At 32.2% G+C, this 16,681-nt stretch overlaps 1 protein-coding gene across 1 annotated transcript in view; it reads right to left on the bottom strand.

Annotated features, from left to right (window-relative positions):
* Positions 1-14,744, bottom strand: part of LOC119837373 (synaptic vesicle glycoprotein 2B-like) — a 33,279-nt gene extending 18,535 nt beyond the window's left edge. Inside the window, exons 1-2 of the mRNA XM_038362944.1 lie at positions 14,524-14,744; positions 4,742-4,795 (exon numbers count right to left, since the gene is read on the bottom strand). Coding sequence (XP_038218872.1) covers positions 4,742-4,795; positions 14,524-14,539 — 70 coding nt within the window. The 5' untranslated portion in view covers positions 14,540-14,744. The remainder of the gene's footprint in view (positions 1-4,741; positions 4,796-14,523) is intronic.
* Between the last annotated feature and the right edge of the window lie 1,937 nt (positions 14,745-16,681).

The raw sequence follows: 16,681 nt of genomic DNA, 5'->3' as shown, positions 1-16,681 counted from the left end.
AGTAATAAATGTTATTTGCAGTTAACAATTTTCTTTTTTCTTTATTACAATATTTATGGCAAGACTAGGTATACACATGACCCTTGGAGCGGTGGTTGGCAACTTGAAGTTACACAAGTTCTCGAAAGAATATTTAGTACAGAAAATTGTGTCTACTTGAAAGATGAAAGTACGAAAATTTGAGCATTTATTAAGTTACAATGAAGAGCTCGCAGGAAGTATTGGTGAAATAAATGGCGTAAAAAAACTAGCTTACAAATGTACATTATTCCTATGTGATATTGAATTCTATCCCGAATCAAACCAGGCAGCCTGGAATCCGGGAGCCGGGTTATATGTACAAAGATTATAAGTTTGTTTTGTTTATCGGTAGCTACTGACACAGGCTCTCGGTCAATAGATAGCAATCAAATGTTCATGTAACCCAGTGCTTAAGTAAAGCAAATATAATAGAGTATAGCGCCTTTCAGTTAATAGTGCAGAGACAATCGTAGAGCGAGTCAATGCCATAGCTTTTAACTAACGAAGGGTGTGTCACTGCTGCCCTAACAAGGGCGTTTAGATAAACATAATAATATAACATTTCACTTGTATCTACTAGTTATTGCATTATCCATAATCCATATCTACTCCTGGATAATTATTTATCGCGTCATCAAAAACAAATAGTACACGACGCCGAAGCGAACAGTACGAAGCACATGGCGGAAAGACAGTAAGGAAAATATTAACCGGTTTATAATCTATATCAAAAGAAATGTTAGATATTATAATAGTCCACGAAACATATTTTATCAAACACACACATATTTTATCACATAAAACTTACTTAAAACAGAAATAGATATCTTCTATACAGGCTGTCTACAATTAGCCTGCCTAAACTTTATTGCGTAACTGGAGTTCTATAAAACAAAATGTTTTATTTGTGTGAAGGACACTTTCAGTCTTACTAGTAGTAAAATATAACCTAGAACTGTCACGAGAAAATTATGATCATTCAAAATCTCTACAAACTGTTTGATAGTTCAAAGGAAACAATAAAATCTCAAGTGCAATTTTCAGTGTGCTTTGATCGTCATGACAGTTGTTTTGGCGGGAATTTTATTTTCAGTTGTCTCGTGACCTGTCCGTGTCTTTTTGTATTTGTACCGCGAACTTGGTATTCGAATTTCAAAATAGTTTTTCTATATATTAATGCGTTATTCTTGATATCGAATCCCGAAAATGTTGCCATCGCGTATCTGTTTAAGAGAAGAAATTATATTTCATTATTTATATGTAATCTTAATCAAAATTATTAACTGATGTTCTGAAACATTATATTTTAAATACGAATATGTATCTAATAGATACTACTGAATGGACTTCCTTATTTCTATAATATTTGTAATAAGTGCTTATCAATACTAATATTATAAAGCTGAAAGTTTGAAAGTTTGTTTGAATGCACTAATCTCAGGAACTACTGGTCCGATTCGAAAAAGTATTTCAGTCTTTGATAGCTCATTTATTGAGGAAGGGGCGGAGGGCCAGTATAATATAAAACCTTTAAATCTATAGGATTTGGCGACAGGCATATTACTGTAAATAGGAAATGTTACATTTAACGCACACAATTATAAAACAGTAAAAACTCACCGACCCTGAAAAAAAATCTATTAAAATGTAAAAACAAAATCTAAATATATATAACACCCTAGCATTTTAAATGTCCATCAAGTGAAGTAATGAAATGGAAATTTTCTAAACAATAGCCGGTAACAGTGCGAGCGTTTAATTGCATACATAAAGCTGAACATTCGCGTCTGCCATTTTATCATTCCGTCCTTGCGGCCAACGGTTTATTTCCGTTTGCTAAATAACAAGCCATTTCTCATTTATTTGAGGGCGAGGTTTCATGCAATTTGCGCAACGCGTGAAAGTCTGAAGTTATTCGGATTAAGTTAAATGTGGAAGAATGTTGGATTGCAGTACAATCTGGAGATCTTCAAGAGAAGAGTGAATAGGTACCTTCTAGGGAAGCGCGCTCCATCTTAGACCACATCTCAGCTTACCATCAGGTGAGGTCGTGGTCAAGCGCTTCCCTATCATGAATAAAAAAAAAATGTTCCCAATGAAAGTGTTATGATTATGAGTCTCGTGTTGTATGTATTCCTGTTGATTATTTATATTTGCTACAAGGCAAGGGTGTTATGGTATATATCCATAGATAGCATCTACTGTGAATAATAATTAGATGTTCATATGGTATCTAATGCAGTGGTGGCTCAGTGGTGAGAAGCTCGGACTTCAAAATCGATAAGTCGGGGTTCGAGACCGGGCGAGTGTGCAGGAAATAAATTGGTTTTTCAATTCATCTGCACATGTGGATAACATCACCACTGCTTAAACGGTGAAGGAAAACATCGTGAGGAAACCGGCATGTCCAAGAATCAAAAATTCGACGACATGTAACATCTGCCAACCCACACTTGGCCAGCGTGGTGGATTATTGCTTGAATCCTCATAAGAGGCCTGTGCCGCAGCAGTGGGATCATATGTGGGACTTTATGTACATATATACGAGTATTATGATGGATAGTGAAATACGTCTAAATTTATAAATTAGAGTCATTAAATTATTGCTAACTTGCAGTCCGCCTCGGCTTCGTCCGTGGTACATATATCGTTTATAGCCTTCCTCAATAAATGGGCTATCTAACACTGAAGGAATTTTTTAAATCGGACCAGTAGTTTCTGAGAATAGTGCGCAACAGACAAACAAACAAACTCTTCAGCTGTATAATATCAGTATAGATAAGCAATTAATGCATTAGTATTATTTACCCTAAGTGGCAATATACTAAGAGAAAAAAACTGAAAGTATTGAATATTTTAGGACTCCCAATTCCGAAATATTTCGACTGAACATTATCCTAATTAAAATTCAAGGAAAGCGTCAAATAATAATAACTAATAGGTCGAATTATAATAAATATGTCCAGCCAAATTCAGTGGAAAACATTATCAATATAATAACTAATTGATTTAATAAAGCGCATATACTAAAATTTGAATTAATCAGAATCCACAAAAATTCACCTGAATTATCAATTTGTAAAGCTAATAGGGCAATATGTTAAAAACGACATTGTAGTAATTCGCGTTACCTTCACAGAAGGTCGACCAAGCCCTGCCTTGACAAATTACTAATCTACACTAAAATAGACTCGACCCCAACGAAACTGATCGAGTGGGCGTGGTTTATCTAAACTGTAGTGGCTTTTCAGGCCTATTTGAACGGGCAATTTAGAAAATATTGCGCAGGCTATCTGGTAATACCTATAAAAGCTGTGGCATTTGAGGTTAGGAATTATATATATCGGTAGTGATAGAATTAAAATAAATTAATTAAATAGCCAATGTTCAGCGGCAATTTCAATGCTCAAACGCTTTAATGTACAAATGTGTAAATATAAAAAACGTTAATAAAAAAAAATGTTTGTACACATTACATTGTTGTATAAGTGCCATTAAAATTAATGTTTTCTTTTCAATCTGAAATAGAAATAACAACTTTATTTATAGAATACTTAAGTAGTAAAGTTGCAAAAAACATAAGTTTGATTCTTTCAGACATTCTCCTCGTCCTATCAATTGATTTCCAAAATCTCATACCTCTTTAAAGACAATCAATGAATTTATAATAATACATTTACAAATAAGTCTCGAAATAGGTTTCATTACACCAACTAATCATCTGTATAGTTTGTTTACACTTAGGGGGCAATGAAACGACTGTCACGAGCTTATTGTGTGATAGAGGCTGTTAGTGAAAAGATGAGACCTGTCAAGTTGCACGTGTTTCGAGGAGACTTAGGAGGAAATAGCTGATTCCTAGAACCCGATTTACTTAGGTTGTCAGTGAGATGGTTAGGTCAAGTGACCTGCTGCGTTTGGTTTTTTTTAATCTATATCTGATTTGTTTAAGAGGGTTGATAAGCTTATCTTATTAAGAAAGCTTCGCGCTATTTATGTCTTAATGATACATTGGCAGTGTGAAAAACAATTTTATTTACTTTTTAACAGACTGCAATTAATACGCAGGTTCTCAATACGTGCGATATTTTTTTGTGTTTACCTCATTACTTTTTACTGGTTTAACCGTATTTGATGATTCATTATTTATTTGATAGCCGGTAGTTTCATTCATTTGTTATAATTCTGACAATTTGAATGCGATTTAGTTTGTGTTAAAAATAATTATTTGATAGATAATTTAACAACATTTCCCAATTACTAGAATAGTAACTTTCGATCCTATTTTTGCCTAGACGTCGTTATTTCACCTGGGAATGATTACAAGCAACCTGTTAACGCTATTACGCGCTATTACCTACTGTCACCTTGTAAGTATAATATTTTGTTTTCGTCGGATCACGCGGTTATAGAATGACACTTTCAATAAACAATGAACTGTTCTGAGTTTATTTTGAACGTTAAAAATATAATCTGTTTATTCTCTGTACATAGATTTAGAAAAATGAAATGTAATTTATGCATATACAACAAAGCACTTCTAATTTTTTAAGTTTATCCTACAGAGTGCATCTTGAATATATTTTTATTCAATATCGTATATGTTAACCCATTTGTACTTTTATGCTTCTTCTAAATTTGAAAATAGAATTGTACAATCTTTGCCTATCCCATCCCTCTATCAATACTAAAAAGAAAAAAAAAATGACGAACAACTCACCAGCGTGGTGCAGGGCAGTCTCAAAGGGCGCCCGCTGCAGTCTCTCCTTGCTCTCTGCCAACAAAACACGAATATTTGAACGGAAATAAACCAGTCAGTTTGCCAAACACGGCGATATGGGCCAAAGTTTACGAACCAATCAGTGGGTAATTTCATATTAGGTATATTTGTTGTTTGTCTTGTTGGGATTGGACTTTGACCTGTTGAGCTACGTAGTAGGTATCTACAGATACATCCAGTCCCAAACTCTTGATGTATTGTACTTACAAAGACTCTTACGAAGACCAGACCATGTATATATATATAATAGACATCATTCACACACTTAAAATTATTCAATCAAAGCCACGCCTCAAAGCATAAATAAACAGAATATGAATTCAGAAAGAATCAAAATTCACACTTTATTTTTTTCATAATTATTTTAATTTATAGAAAACTAGCTTTGCCCGCGGCTTCGGAGTAGTTAATAGATGTTATTATTCATATAAACCATCCTCTTGAACCACTCTATCTATTAATAAAAAAAACCTATCAAAATTAGTTACGTAGTTATAAAAATTTAAGGATACACTAGCTGTGACCCGCGGTCGAAACCGCGTAAGTCCGTATCCCGTAGGAATATCGATATAAAAAGTGCCTATGTGTTATTTCAGTTGTCCAGCTGTCTACGAAGCAAATTTCATTGCAATCGGTTAGCAGTTTTTGCGTGAAAGAGTAACAGACGCAAGCATACATAATATGCATCCATCCTCACAAACTTTCGCATTTATAGTATTATTATTCGCCATTAGATGTCAGGAAGAATCATAATAAATTGGGACTACTCAAACGCAAGTAAGTTTAAGTCGATAAAACACGAATAAAACACAAATATGACATTTTCTAAAAAAATTCCTAGCTAGATCGATTTATCGCCCCCGAAACCTCCTATATACTAAATTTCATGAAAATCTTTGGAGCCGATTCCGAGATTCCAATTATATATATATATATATGTATATGTATATATATACAAGAATTGCTCGTTTAAAGGTATAAGATATGGACAGAGAAAGCCACTTTGTTTTATACAATGTAGTGATATATTTAAACGTAAAACCGCGTTTCAATTAAGTTTTTCTGAAAATAAACAATCGTTTCAGTTTTTTTCTATATTTTGTTATGTGCGAGTGCTGTTTAATTTTACAAAATTTAAATAAGTGTATAAAAATATTTCCATAAAGGTTCGTTAGTTAATTCATTTGCCATAATTGCAAATTCTCTCCGAACAATGAATTAGATGCGAATATTATATGAAAACCATTTCATATTCAGGTTAGAGATATTATGGCCCATACAGCCAGACTTTATTAAATTCTTTATTAATCGAGTAAGTCGAGTTAGTTATCAAACTTGCTTTGCCCTGCAGTGTTACGCAAAAACTGTACTTTTTACCTTATGATTAAAAATTCTACCGCAATACATATTTCTATAAGAATTGGCATAGAGATCTATTTTGAAACAATGCAGAAGAGTGAAAAATACATCTTCATGTGCGTATAACGTCGAATAATTTTGATTCGAGAATGCTCTGTTGCAGTTATGAAAGTCTAATTTCCATTAACTATTGCTAGAAATAGCTTCTAATCTGTCTAATAAATGAGCGGATGGAAGGATATCCTACTTTAATAATTAAAACTCCAGGATGTTGGCAATCTTTGAACAATCAGTTTTAGCTTTTTTGCTAATTTAACAAAAGGCTATGATGAAGTGACATAGCATATTTAATCATTTATTTACAGTCAATATCAAATTTTTTATATGCGAAAGCTGCTTATATTGTCTTGCTGAAACTTTATACTAATATGTGAAACTGTTTTAATTTTTGCTTTTTTATCAAACAAACTTTATTTCAAAAGGAATTTTTCCTAAAATGACATTTATTGGTCCAAAAATATATATATGTATTTAATATGTTATTATAATCAATTATTGTTCAAAATGGAAATAGATAGTGATTGTATCGCAAAATACCTAAATGACAATCGATGTCAACAGATAAGAACTATTATCAACAGCGCTAAAAGCGTTTTAAATAGCTTAAATTAAAGTAACAAAATATTTATCCATTTATAAGGCAAAATAAAATAGTAATATCTGGCTTTTTCTTCTTTATCAAAATCTTTTACAATGTAAAACCGCAACTCACGCAGTATCTATTTAATAATCTGTGACGTAACGCAAATAATCTCAGAATAGTAAGTACTGGCATAATATACAGTTTCAGAAAAAAAAAACAAAACATTGCAACGTCAATCGCAGCTTACCAGCTGAGCTATGTTCAAACTTCGAACGTATTTTCCCGCCAATACGGGTTATTGAACTTGACAGTCGGTACGACCTCCACCATCCGCGCTACAGCGAAATCGAAATAGATCCGTCCCAGAAACAAATTCACTGGCTTCCAAATTAATTTTGTTCGCTCATGATCAGTTCTTACGAAAATATATAAATTCTTTAATACTTAATAAATATTGTTGACTAACATTAAAATGATAAAATAGTATCACTCTTTTTATTCTGTGACTAGGGTGTTCAAATAATAATTTTTTAGGTACAGAAATTAATTATGTGTAATAAAGTGAAATAAATTATGAATACAATAAACAGTAATGTGAATAACAAAGTTTTGTTCTCGAAACTAATAATGTAAATATTAAGAATCCAACTACCTCTCATCATGCCAATGAAGAAAGTGTTCATATTTATATTTTATATTTAAAGAATTTTTTTGTTTAAAGAAATCACTTCCTCTGTGACATCATCATTTTATTTTTATTTCAGGATATTTCATACAAGTATAAAAATGGTATAATTAAAGGCATCTAGTCTAGATTTATATATCACATTGTAAATTTGTATGTAATAATTTTGTTTTAATTCAGTGAGGGAAAGGAAACCGCCCTTCGACATCCTCACGCCCCGAACGAAACACAGCAGCGTGCTACTATTTCATGCCGGTCTTTGTCATGAGGTATTTCCTCGTTGCAAGCTGGCCCAATTCGTGGCAAAACGTGACTCCCACATTAGCCTAACTTACTCCCTTTAGTTGGTAGTTTATTACCATCAATACCATATTTATAGTGTTTTATCATTAACTTTTCCAATATACCATAACACTAATAAATAACAACGAGTAATCGACAGATCAACTAAAAAGACAATGACCTAAATGATTATGGGACGCAACCTTATATCACAGTTTACATACTAAATACAACCAGTAAAAGATAAACAAAATCTGGATCCATCCAGAACATTCGATCTGTCAAACAATTGAAATGTACACAAGCAGTATGCCAATCAATTGCTTTCTTTGCAGACACAACAAATCTTTTTATAACCAGCCATACTGTTATTTCTTGTTGTTTCATTTTGTCGTATCAGAATCTTCGTTAATTGAATTATATTAAGAACTCTAAATAATTCAATTGATATTGTTATTTCAAATAAGAATACTAATAAATAAAAAATATCGAAACCTTTTTTTTTTGGAATATTTTTTAAAATAATTTTAGTCTGATTCATTCAAATCTTCATATTCGATACAATGAATAATCAAAAATGTATCAATCCTCTTGAATTGAATGTTATATAGTCTTTATTTAATTAAATCGGTAAGTAATTAGGAAAGATTCTGTATGAAATAATGTAATATTTATGCTTCCAAAGTATAGAAGAGAATGCGTGCGCGAATGCGTCTCGTTGCCAATTACAGCATCAATTAAAGTATCATCTTCATCTGTAGCTCTGATAAGCGTTAATCAAAGTTAATCCAGCTAACAGTCAGTTCCCACAACAATATACCATCAAGTGCGGAGTGTTTGATCTGTTAAAATATCACCATCACCAGCAATTAACGCCAATGAGAGACCAGCTTTGGCTGGTGGTATCTGGATATTTTTAGATTGCATCGGTTGTTGGGCAGTATCTGCTCTGGCCAGCTAAGGTTAGTGTTTGGAAGGTCACTCTTCATTTCGCAGGCAATTTAAATATAATTTATATTTCTGTTTGTTTGTTTTGGCTCTGCTATGCTAAGGCATCAAATCATTAATTAATAACAAACGTCTTATTTAGAGTATAATAAATGACTATCCAAGTTCTGTATATCTTTATGCCAATGTAATAACCTAGTTCAGAAGGCAGAGCATCATTGTTAATGTAATATTTGTCCTTGCTAATAATAATAAATAAATATGCTAGCAAAAGGTGGTGCTTCCCTCCTGAAGCATCAAAGGCAATTATTTATGTTTTTGATTGATCAAAACATTATTTAAATACCAAAGCCCAATAAGCGCCATATTGTCTCGGTATCATACAATAAGTAAGTTTATGGGATAGGTAGGTAGTATATTATTATATTATCTGTGGTATAGGACTCGCATCGCTTTGATTAGGCCACAGACAATTTAACATAAAGTCTCTTCTACAGATACATCAAACCCTGATAAAGACAAAGGCTACTTTTTTTTAATAGATGATTAAATAGATGATATGATGTTGATGTTTTCTCTCGCAAAATTTATTAAACCCAATTGACACATAAAAATTGTGCAATATTTTTAACAAGATGGATAGGAAATGTAAGAGACTACTTAGAAGATTTAAGATGATGTGCACACGAGTGAAGTCAAGGACTGAACTGTATATTATACTTTGTTCCTGTAATCCTACTAATATTATTAATGCGAAAGTTTGTAGGGATGTGTGTGTGTTTGTTGCTCTTTCACGCAAAAACTACTAAACTGATTGCAATGAATTTTGGTACGTGGATAACTGAACAACTAGAATAACATATAGGCAACTTTTTATCCCGATATTCCTACGAGATACGGACTTACGCGGGTATAACCGCGGGGCGCAGCTAGTAATCCATAAATGTCAAATGTCCACAGAGTAGCAAGCTTTTTAACGCTCATTTTTAATTAAAATGTTTTTTTTTTCTTTTTGGCATCTGTATAATCATGGCCACCTATAAAATGTTATGTGCATCAGCAAAAAGCTATTGTGATTGTAATAAAAGCTGTCAGCTCTGTAGTTTAGCTAGAATAGACCAGACAGAACAGGAATCTAACAGATTCCAGATACGTTTTTACTCACATCAGTCAGATAGACTAAATCATAAAAAGTATTAATAAAAGAGTATGTGAATTTATTAATTTGTTAAACGACCAAAAATATCCCTGGTACATAAAAAAAATATTACTAACATAACTTGCATTTTTCTTGAAGCAGCGGTTATACTTTGAAACTAAATTTATAATGAAAGAAGATAAATAACAACTCTTGTAAGTACATATTTGACATCTATACTAATATTATAAATCTGAAAAGTTTGTTTGCTTGAACGCGCTCATCATCTCAGGAAATACTGGTCCGAATTGAAAAATTCTTTCAGTTTTAGATTGCACTTTTATTGAGCAAGGCTATAGGCTATATATTTACCACGAGCGAAGCCGGGGCGGACCGCTAGTAATTACATAAAAGTCGTAGAAATATTAAGTGAAATAATAATCAATGAACAAAAACCTCATCGTTAACATAATACGTAGTTATCTTTTATCACCACTCAGGGCCCACTCAAAAAACATATTAATTAAGGTACATTATATTTAACTTATACTTCAAATTTATGATAATAGTGAAGTCCCGATGACGATCTGATGAAAATCTTATTTTCTTGTGTTTGATTTGACGCGTGTATTATACGTAGGGGTACGTGGGGTATGGGGCAGATGATGTACATCTATTTAACTGATTATTTTTAAAACGAACATCTTTTTCTTCGACTCTTTAAGAAAAAAAATTGTCATGTCTTAAACATATACCCACTAATATCATAAATGCGAAAGCTGTCTCGCTATTCTTCACGCCTAAACCGCTGAACCGATTCGGATGAAACTTGGTACATTTAATAATAAACAATGTATGAGAATCACCGAAAGTTTGTAAGGATGTGTGTGTGTTTGTTGCTCTTTCATGCAAAAACTACTGAACCGATTGCAATGAAATTTGATACGTAGACACCTGGACAACTGAAATAACATATAGGCAACTTTTTATCCCGATATTCCTACGGGATATGGACTTACGCGGGTGAAACCGCGGAGCGCAGCTAGTAAGTAGGTCACAAATGATACCTACAAAAACTAGTCACAAATCCATTAATATCTCATTTTTAGTACCAGGCTTTCAGGATATCCGTGTAAGCTCACGCTGATGACGTCACTGAAAGACTCAAGCTGAGACGGTGACATCATCAGCTCTCACAGACGTATCGATTGACGCCTATCTATTGATAACGATATAGACCATGATGGTACAGTCAGCAACGGAGGCTATCACGTATTCCCATATGTAATGCAGTTTTAACGCCGCAAATTATAAAAAAAAACATTAGTACGTATGAAATTCCTAATTTTAAAACAGCACCTACCAAGAAAGTACTCTTCTGCATTTTGGTAAAAACATCTTCTCGGATTAAACATAACTGACTAAAACGAGACAATTTAATGGTATATATACGGGTATATTATAGTTTTTCGAATAAAAAATGCCCTACTTGTTTCTCTTTAAATTATATATAAATACATAACTATGCGTTTATTTATTCACATAACCTTCCTTTAGCATTATACATAAACTTCAACTGTATTTATATATTTTAATACCATATTCTATTCCTTGAACACAATAACAACGACAAGTCAAATATGGGCTATTGGGTAAACTGTTTGAAGAGTTACTTGATCAATTTCCGTTGCTGACCGTACACACAAGTTTTATATAAAGGCTAGAAAACCTATCGCATTACTTATATTCCTCACTCACGCATGTTAATGGGCACTTACGTTCATCGTGTCGTTTAATGCACACTATGATATACTAGCTGCGCCCCGCGGTTTCACCCGCGTAAGTCCGTATCCAGTAGGAATATCGGGATAAAAAGTTACCTATATATTATTCCAGTTCCAGCTGTCTACGTACCAAATTTCATTGCAATCGGTTCAGTAGTTTTTTCGTGAAAGAGCAACAAACACACACACACATCCTTACAAACTTTCGCATTTATAATATTAGTATGATGATGATGATGATATATATGAAGTGAAGGGAAGAACTCATGTCAGCTGTATTTATACTTTTAAATTATCAAAATCATCATTATCAACCCATATTTGTTTATATTGCAAGGACTGACTGAAGAAATCAAGCCATTATCCACTACGTTGAACACAAATACAAATTATAAGATATTCTGCATTTTTATAAGAGTTGTTTCGACTATATTTTTAATACAACGTCTTTTATTTCATTATTGAAATAAATACCCTTTTCTATGGAAATGCAGTTATTTCATGTTGTAACTGCATAAGTACGAAAATCCAAAACGATTATCAGGCAATTTTAAATGAAGTTAAAGATGCAATATCAAGAAAATGTCAAGGGATTTTAGATTTTATATCTTTCTCTGCGAATTACCGAAAGTAAAACTCCAATAGACCTATCTCTTCAGAAAATGAAGATAAAGTCATGGAACACATGAGCATCCATGCCAAAACTACAGACATCCTAAATATTTTTTTATAATGCTATGAATCAGTCTCAAATAAATATCTTATTTATACAAAACATATTACGTATTTGTAATGTTTTGTCCCATCTGTAGGTCAAGACAACGAATGTCAGTCAACTCGAATTATCGCGAAGTTATGACTATAATCTGAATATATTTTTCAATTAATTATCGACTTTTAGAGTCTAAGAGACATGCATTGTTTTAATTTTGAATAGAGATATTGGAAGTTATTTTTAATAGGGTTTTAAATAAGTAATTAAATAAGGTAGAATGTATTCAAAATGCATTTTTTTGTTTTAATAATATGATCGCAATAAAAGTATGACGTATTCAATTTGATGACAAAAATCCTTAATCATAGTACGAAATAGTATACCCCGAAAAATCTATAAAACTATTCACACTTGCGTGACACACTAATGTAAGCATACATATACATAAAATACTCTCGAAAATGCAATTCTTCTGCCGCAGTATGAATAACATAAATTTACTTTTTTATAGTCGGTCAAATTGAATACAATTCCATATCAATCTTGTAAATTTCCAGTTTAAATTGACATGTCCATGTACAGACATAATAGCGGATATAATATGTTATATGAGTAGTAGGTGCTCAGTATGTTTATATAAATAATCGACACTACCCTTTTTCGACATCAAAAAACTCCATAAATCCAGCTTATTCAATGTTTACGTTATTTTTTAGTCTACAAATATATACATAGTATCTAATTTAGGGAACCTTACGACCAATTTTATTCGATCTATATTAAAAACTAGCTCTTATCCGCAGCTTCGTCCGCTATCAAAATAAATTCTCTTCCGGCAAGCAGGAGACTAAAGGGTTAAGGGTTTTATATTTATTTGTTTATTTATTTAATTCAGTTGGAAGACGAGCAACAGATAACTAACATGTAAGCGCTAATAATCTTTCATAGAACAATTTTATCAGGCCAATAGTGGCGATGGACTGATCATTGCCTTTGACAGGCGTACCTATGGAAATGAACATTGATGCATTATCATAGTCGTTTAATTATTGCGCTGTGCGGTGCGCAAGTTAAGCGATTTCAGCGGGGTCGGAAAACGGATGGGTGACCGCGTAACGTCTAGAATTTCCCTTTCACTTGACGAAAATTGAAAAACAAAATTCTTAAGCTTTTTCTTTATTTTTACTTAGTAAAAGTCAAGAAAACAATAAAAAAATGTATCGCCTGTCCGTAGTTAATTGCGTGTATCGTTAAGAAGCATTTGCGATAATAACCCCATAAAATATATTATATGTCGTATTTAAAAACGAACATATGTTAATTTAATCCTTATCAGTCAATAAAAAATTAAACAGTCCTCTTTAAACGCTATATGCTTACACATTTATTTTTATTAAACGATATTTCCCATACTTCAAGATTTAACAAAACAATAAAGCTAATAAACTTATTCATGCCTCACGTAAACGCAAAACTGCCGATTCACTTTCATTTCATTCGCATAAAACGCGATGACCAGATTAGATCAACTACGTATCTCGATACAGCTGCCTTTTTAACACAATATTTCTAAGTGTTTTGTATAATTGTGTTAACGTTCGTATGTGCACCTTTTCGGTTTAAATTGAAATAAATAATTTTGACTGTGACTTTGATTTTACCACAAGGATAAAGAGTATACATTTACCAATTAAAATGAAGACGCCAGACGATAAGCGGCAACAAGTCATATTGAATGACAGCTACCCTCGTTATATATGTACAAGTAACATTACAATATCAGTATTGTTCTATTTATAAATATAAAATATTGTATTCGCTGTAAGTATTACGAAATTTTATATAAATTAATAATGAATAACCATGCACAGTGATAGAAGTTAGACATTATTTTACTTTTCTCTTACTTAAACACCTAAATTGCTTATCAATTCCAAATTTATTTTAAATGTTTTCATGTTTCACTTAAAAGTGAATCTATTTAAATTTACATTACACTATAGCAGTTATTCTCTAAGGCTTCCCCAATATGTTATAACCTTTTTAATATTATTTTATTATTTATTATTTTTTTTATATTTTTTTATTATGTTATAATTTATTATGTTATAACCTAAAAAATAAGTAATATTTTTTTACACATATTTATCACTTTCCTGTAAACATACCTGCTTGTTCCTCCATTCTACACTAAAAGTCACTTAACCTAATATCACACAAAATTTTATAAAAAAAATCACAATTTTTTTTACCACTCAAGTCACTGTCCAAAAAACTTTTTATCCCATTTGTTTGTTTTTGAAAGTGAATCAACGAATTATTTGAGTTTGACCCGAAAGCGTCGTTTGGGCGGCATTGAAGGGCGTCTGTGGTTGGCGACAGTTCAACAAGTACTGGGCTAGGGACGCGAGCTATCGATATGAGCTAATTATATCGATTCCTCTAATCAATGGGAATCGAAATTAATGATGTGCTGAACATCGATAAAAATCTATTGCCTATTAAGTTGTTGATATTATTAGTTTGCTAAGTACATTGTCATTACAGTTTTTTCACTTAAATTTTTCATTGTCAACACAGTTTGACTGACATTCGAGGAGTAGCGATCTAGTAATTTAATCAGGAACTACTTCCTTTCAGGTTTTTAAAGTCGTTTTAAAGGCCGGCAAAGGACCTGCAACATCACCAGTTTTGTGTTTGCAGTTATAACCATTTAACTTCAAGTACCACGAGCCCGCGTACTCTTTTGCTCACTCAGCTGTGCAAAAGGTGAATATAATTGTTTATTTAATCCATATAATCTAATAATAAATTAATTAGAATGGGTATACTACGCGTTGAAACAATACCAATTGCCATTTCTTATTTCGAGTTATCAAGTTTAGTCATAACAACTTTTTTTTTTTTCAAAAACTTATCTGCCTTCAAACTGACAGATACAGACCAATTGGGGAATTGGACAAATTTAAAGGGCATACAAAAAGCATCATCAAAATCACTTCACCCAACAAAAAATTATTTCATAACAAACACAAAAAAACCAATCGAATTGACCACCTCCTTTTTTGTAGTCGGTTAAAATAGGATACTTTTGTACTTCCCTAATTATATCATTTGGCATAAAATTCTCAATTAATTTCACGGTATGTACAAGTATTTTGGTATGGTACACCGATGTTTCTGGAAGTATCGGACGCCTTTATTAAATATCTATCATATTGAATGAACAAATGTTGAAACTTCAGCTGCTGTGAAATAAACAAAGGAAAGTAAAAATTAGTAAGTATTGAAGTTATCGAGCATAAATCGATGATAATATTCGACTATAGTAGGTCAGGACCTTGTGCTATCACTCTGTATAATGCTTAATGAGCGAATAATTTCTAGGCCAACGAAAGTGTGCAGGTAAATAATTTACTACAGCTACAAAGATTTTCCTCGTTTTCATACAATTTCTAGTCTAATTACCATCCATTTAAATTCTTTTTAAAGATTCTTTCTTGAGAAGGTTTTCATAACAAGAAGGTGAAGAATCAAACCCTTTATGCTTTTACAATCTGTATCTTTACAATTCAATTTTAATAGCCTGTCATATAGATTAAAGGACTGGCGCTATGCCATATGGATGAGATATTTCCCGCGTTTGTATATTTCTGTAATGGTAGGTACTAAAGGTTTACCTTCTAAATGGAACCGAATGACGTTGTGGATATGCTCCTAATAATCTGCCATCTTGGTTTATAAATCAGCTATGTATTATATTAAAGACACGGTTACAAATAAAAAATGTCTATGTATGTTAGATGAAATAATTTTAGATTTTTTTTATTAGATCTTATAGAAGTACAAATATTTTTGACAGGAAAACAACATTTGAAGAGGTTTACATTGAAAACGTTTTAAACATTGAAACGACAGCTGGGATACGGAGTTACACGGGTGAAACCGCGGGGCGTAGCTAGTCTGTTACAATTGACTTGAAGGATAATTAAACAATTATTCTGACAAAAAAGTAGTGTAAAACTTTCTTGATAACCTCCTTTTTCAATGACAAATATGCAATAATAGATCGATTCAGTAATACAGTAAGTTAGTTTTGAAAATTTTCCTTAAAAATTAAATACTTGTGATTATATTTATAAACGAAGTCTAATTTAATAAGAAAATTTTTGGGTTTCACTGTGAAATATGAATAAAATAATTAACACTCTTCAGATATATGATAAATATTAAAATTATATTGTAATCTATTGTTCCTGGGATATATTTCAAACATGAGGAATTTTTTAAATACAGATTTTGCAGAGACTCCTTGGGGGGGGGGGG

Source organism: Zerene cesonia, chromosome 3 (genome assembly GCF_012273895.1).
Source record: "Zerene cesonia ecotype Mississippi chromosome 3, Zerene_cesonia_1.1, whole genome shotgun sequence".
NCBI classification, from domain to species: Eukaryota; Metazoa; Arthropoda; class Insecta; order Lepidoptera; family Pieridae; genus Zerene; species Zerene cesonia.
This window is presented reverse-complemented; position numbering and strand designations above follow the sequence as displayed.